This window comes from Nylanderia fulva, unplaced genomic scaffold (genome assembly GCF_048542155.1).
Source record: "Nylanderia fulva isolate GAGA-0341 unplaced genomic scaffold, ASM4854215v1 Scaffold19, whole genome shotgun sequence".
In the NCBI taxonomy this organism is placed as follows: Eukaryota; Metazoa; Arthropoda; class Insecta; order Hymenoptera; family Formicidae; genus Nylanderia; species Nylanderia fulva.
In genome coordinates this window covers 594,750-600,749 of record NW_028190161.1, presented here as the reverse complement: position 1 = coordinate 600,749, position 6,000 = coordinate 594,750, and the positions used below count along the sequence as shown (strand labels likewise).

At 36.4% G+C, this 6,000-nt stretch overlaps 1 protein-coding gene across 2 annotated transcripts in view; it reads left to right on the top strand.

Moving 5' to 3' along the window:
* The first annotated feature begins 2,045 nt into the window (after nucleotides 1-2,045).
* Fkbp14 (peptidyl-prolyl cis-trans isomerase Fkb14) overlaps nucleotides 2,046-6,000 on the top strand; it is a 63,606-nt gene continuing 59,651 nt past the window's right edge. For both annotated transcript variants that reach the window (XM_029309154.2, XM_029309153.2), the window contains exon 1: nucleotides 2,046-2,317. In XM_029309154.2, the coding sequence (XP_029164987.1) occupies nucleotides 2,088-2,317 (230 nt within the window). In that variant the 5' untranslated portion in view covers nucleotides 2,046-2,087. The remainder of the gene's footprint in view (nucleotides 2,318-6,000) is intronic.

Here is a 6,000-nt window from a genome sequence, read left to right as displayed (position 1 = left end):
TCAGTAATATGACAATTATTTGATTTTATCGTTAATCTCTATAACTGCGCCTATATATTGGCAGCAAAAATTTCAATTCGCAAAATTCCATTACAAAAGCAATCTTTGATCGATCCCGCCTATCACTATTCAAACGCGCATGCTTTCCGGAAATTTTAGTGTAACAGTTAGCGAATTCGATGTACATATCTCAGCGAATTGCATTTACATACTAGTACGTGAAATCTCCCATAAATAATTCATCGAGAGATGAATTTTGTTATCGCGTAGAGCGAATGGGATTTTTTTTTATTGAACCAATTGAAAACTCGTAGCTTAATATTCCGACCTCGAGCAAAATATTAAGCCAGAGATTTCGTCGCAAAAAAAAAAAAAAAAAAAAGAAAAAAAAAATACAGCGACCGTTTAGTTTCAACCGCCGTAAAACATCCATGCGTTTTCGCAAAACAGCCACGAAATTCTCCTCCGCGTAGGAAGGAAGCGCATTGCAACGCTCGGATGCGCTTCATAGCAGCGGTACGATGACATCAGTGATAAACGACGAGATCAGGATGACATGTAACGCGAGGCGCGGCTGTTGAGAGACGGCGAACGAAATTAAAGAGCGATAGATGAATACGCGGGATCTCTACGAGACAAAGATTGCGCGAAAAGAAAATAAAGTAAAAGGGACAACTCCGCTTGACGAAGTGGACAAAATCGAATGGAATCCCAGGGGAAACGAATCAAATGCGCTTTCACATACGTTTCTTTCACCATCGTGCTGGCCTACATTCATATTTCGTAGTTTTCCTTCAACATTTACTCTTTTACATGCATGTAACATATTTAACTGAACGTGAAATAGAGAGAAAAACTAATTATATATATATGATATATTATTTTTAAAATGTAACTAGAATTATAAATATAAAAAAATACATATATATATATATATATATATATTAATTTACAGCTAAATTTTTAAAATATTATATATTTAAATATATAATTTTTGGATGATTAAATGAAACGATATATCTTAATATTATAAATTATAGAGTAAATACTACCTGTATGATCCATTAATTAAAACTAACAAATACAGAAATCCCTGAGAAATTTGATCTGAATATAAAAAGAAATCTTTATTTAAATAGCTTACTACCGGAGAACGGTTATATCTGGCATGAGAAAAACTTGTGAGCGAAGTTCTCGATATATTTTTAATAGGCTCCATCGGCGTCGGTGAAGTTTAACATTTCTCTCGGCTGAAGTTTATTCCTTAATTCGATTCACCGTCGACAAAGAATGGTTTCCTCGCCGAACATTCGCTTATACATGATTCGATGAACCTGTGGAATCTCGTGAAAATCGGAGCGCGAGTCGCATTCCCCTGTATCGGTAATCGTGCGCGAAAGGGGTTGAAAAGGTGGGTCGAGAGAGAGAGAGAGAGTAACGAAAGACGCAACGACGCGCGTAGGTGCGGAAGACAGGACTGAAGGGATGAAAGAGAACACCCCTAGATCTGATGGGTGCAGCGCAAGCCGCAGACTCCTAGTGATATACACCACCGACGGAAGCAAGACGAGAAAGACGTCTCTCGCGCTGGCGACGAGAAAGAGAGATGAGAACGTGGAGAAGCGGCGAGAGAGAAAGCAGGAAGAAAATCAGGTCGGAGCGAGAGACGCTCTTCGCACTCTGGAATACAACCATGAAAGGGACGGAGATGTGGAGCACACACATATATAAGCGACGAGAGGAAGAGACGCGTGAGATCCACGTGAAATGAAACGAACGAGGAGAGTCGAGGCGCTCTCTCTCCGTGAAGCGAGAAGTCGCGAGCGGAAGCCCAGAGGCATAGAGAGAGAGAAAAGGACTTTCCCGAGAGGTAGAGAGACCTACATATTCCGCGAGGCCATTGAGACGGCGCAATGTGACGGCACGGGTTCTCCGTCCTCGTCTGGTCTGGTTCCGCTGGTCCCGTTCTCTGTCCCGAGCACGGCGTCAGCGCTCTGGGTACGGCGGAATGGAATGGGGAAACCGAAGGCGGCTCGCCGGCGTAGAACGCTGCGAGGAGTCAGTTGCTCACGAGCACCCGTCGACTGATGAACATGGCCTCTCACACATCGAACAGCGCGAGTGTCGTGCTCGCGATGTGCCGTAACGCTCTTCTGCTCGCGGTGGCGATTGTGGCTCTCTGCGGGGCCGACGAGAACGGCCTCAAGGTGGACAAGATGTACATGCCTGAGATATGCGACGTCAGGTCGAAGAAGGGCGACCAGCTGACCATGCACTACACCGGCACGCTGCAGGACGGCAGCAAGTTCGACTCAAGGTCAGTGTGACATTTTGCGAAAAGAGAGGATCGCGAGGAATTCGAATTCCGTTTGGTGATTGTGTGCGCGAGATCAAGCGATTTTCCTGTTAACCAGACTTAAGCAGTAAGTGGGTGCCGATTTACGGCGGGATTAGTGAGAACCGTGAACGTCTGCGTTTCAGCAGAACACGACGACGATCATGTCTTGGTGGCTGATTAAGTTAAAGTCGTTAACAATTATGATGGGAGCTTCTGGTGTTGATAGAATATTCTACGTGTAATGGTTCCAATATTTTTTCACGTTTTGGGATTTTTTGAGGATTTATTCTGTCGATTTCTAAATGAAACGTATTCAGCAGAACGCGACGATGATGATGTCTTGGTGATTAATTAATTTTAAATTGTTAACAACTATGATGGGAGCTTCTGGTGTTGATAGAATATTCTACGTGCAATGGTTCCAATATTTTTTCACGTTTTGGGATTTTTTGAGGATTTAATCTGTCGATTTCTAAATGAAACGTATTCAGCAGAACGCGACGATGATGATGTCTTGGTGATTAATTAATTTAAAATTGTTAACAACTATGATAAGACCTTCTGGTGTTGATAGAATATTCTACGTGTAATGGTTCCAATATTTTTTCACGTTTTGGGATTTTTTGAGGATTTATTCTGTCGATTTCTAAATGAAACGTATTCAGCAGAACGCGACGATGATGATGTCTTGGTGATTAATTAATTTTAAATTGTTAACAACTATGATGGGAGCTTCTGGTGTTGATAGAATATTCTACGTGCAATGGTTCCAATATATTTTTTGTTTTCGACGTTTTTCCTTTGGTGTTTTTGCGGATTTAATCAATCAATTTCTAAATGAAACGAGTTGCTTATCGCGGCAATCGTGTAAGTTAAAAATAGAATGGACGGAAACAGAAATTGGATGATGTCACGAGTTACTTAAAACAAATTGATTAATTTATTTTATTGAGAGATATGATTTTGTGCCACGAATACAATATTTCGATATTAAGCTGATATTTCAATTTCAGTTTTTAAATAAAAAAAAAAAATGAATATGAAACTATCAAACAACTGTTTGATATATTAGCATCTGTGGAAAAACCCGTAATTTTTTATTGCATGATAAAGTTAAAAATAGTTGAAATACACAATAAAAAATATTATGGTAAAAACAGCAATTCTAACAATTTTATTAAAGTCACTAATAGTGATACAATATTCTGTCGAATGTGCTCTTTATTCATTTTTTATCTAATTACTTTTCGATCTAGTTTTTTAAAAAACTGATTCGAAGAATTCATTATATGTAATTGTTTAAAATTTTTAAATATTATTTGCAAAAAAATTGAACTGACTATTGCAAAATTAAGAGAATTTAATTGAAAAAAATTAATTACTAAAAAAATTTTTTATTGTTTCAATACAATTGATCTATTTAAATCTAGCGGTAATTATTTTATAAAATATTTCATTGGAGTTGAAAAAGAGAAAAAATTACAAGTTTCAGAAAAAAAGTGTTTTGTGCGTATTAAAATATTAAAAAATGCAGATTTATTTTGCAACGCGAATTCCAAACTAGACCGAAAGTATTCTTGATTGCACAAGAGAGCGCGTGTTCTTGATGACGTCAGCAGTGTATAAAAAGAGGATGAAAGAAGGAAGGAAAGAGACACTGTGCGCGCCTATCTTCGAGTCAAAGTTCCAACGTGGACAAGTCTCATTGGAGAACAGAATGATGACGTGTACCATTTCAACTGTGCGAATAAGACACTCTCTCGTCGCGCGAAAGTAACTCCTCAGCATATAATAAGAAGATGTTAGGCTGCTCCCAGGTGCCTTGAAGTCATTGCTTTCACGTGGAAACACATGACCGACATAACAAACGCGGCGAAATAATATTCACGCAGGCACGTAGGCGCATCGAAATGCGGATAATTGGAAATATATCACGCTTTATTTGCTGATTAAACAAAGGATCGTATGAATTTATTAGGACGAAATTGCATAGTGTTTTGCACACATAAAACACACACGTGAATTTTAATAAAATATATACATATTTCAGATAAAGATGTGTATGCAATTAAAAAAAAAAAATATATATATATATATATATTTTTTTTTATGGAAGAAAAAGAGATCTTTTTTCATATCGATGTAATGTAAAAATACCAGAAATGGCACGAGCATCTGATTTATAAACCATTTGTCAATAGTATGATGATCACTACTCACCTCTTGAACTTTTTTTAGCCACGTCGATTGTGCTCCAGATTAGATATATTTGGCACAAGACCTGTTTACGTTCTATACGACATACATTCCACGAATTTCTTCTCACAATTAATTATTTGTTCATCTTGGAGTAACAAGTCACTTTAAACTGTCGATCGATCGAGTCGCTCTTCATGTTGGAGCACGATAAAAATTCGCTGTTGCTTTTGGAAGCGTCGAATGAATAAAACATACAGTTGAAGAATAAGAGACAAAAAATCTTTTATATAGCTTATTTTATCTTTATCGCAATCACTCAATCGCAAAATAATCCGGAAATATATTAATCGATAAATCATCTATTTATCGTGCAATAATTATATTAGTAGGTTCTTAATTAAAGGGTTAATTTATTATACAGCATTTAATTAATTTCATTTTACATCACTTCTTGTGTAACAATTATTATTAGACTCAACATTTTGTGCTATTAGCTAAAATATGATATAATAATATGTATATTTTTTTATGAGTTTTGTAAGTAGAGATATTTGTCAAGAGATTGTTATTAAATCGAATAAATTTATTTAGCTAAAGTTATCTCTGGTTTAAAAATACACATGTCAGTCTGAACTTAATGTCGCGCCGATGCCGATAGAACAATCTCTAACGATAAATTTTGATAATGCTACTATATGCACAGCAAAAAATACGATAAAAGATGAAATATTTTTTTATCCAATTAATTTCAACGCAATTTCAAGAAGAGAAAATATATCATAATTATTAGAGAATCATAGACGTACAATCGAATTAAATCAATTGACTTTAGCTTTTCGATATAATCACTTTGGCGTTTGCTTTATCAACTGACCGCTTTCAAGTTATTTTAGCCACAGAGAACATCCTCATTTCTCTCTCTCTTTCCTCTCTTCTATAATGACGTATATTAATACTCCAGTATCTGAGAGTACGTTAACGATGCGCAACGACGTAGCAGTGCAATGAATAATGCTTTGTTATATACACGCGGTTTGCACGCCACATTGTACTGTTTTTATATAAGCCTGTTTAAAAACATTCTGTACTCCAAAGAATATCATAATTTTATTAAGCCATTAAGCACAATACTTTATTAAATATTCTCGGATATTAATATTTCACCCGTACCTTGTAATCTCACATTTGAACATTACTAGTATGACATTTTATACCGGAAGATAATACAATGGAAACATATGTGCATGTCGTTTTAATCATTTTCAATTCATACGATTTAATATGGCATAATATCGCTTTGTTTCAAGCGATAAATGCAACGTAACATAACATATTATCGATCTACGCAGGACTCATTACCAATCTTGCACAAAATCCTCGTTAATGAAACTACCGAGCTCGCAACGCGATTAGTTCAACAATACGTTTACTTGGAAATAGAGTTTCCAATCCCGAAGACATTT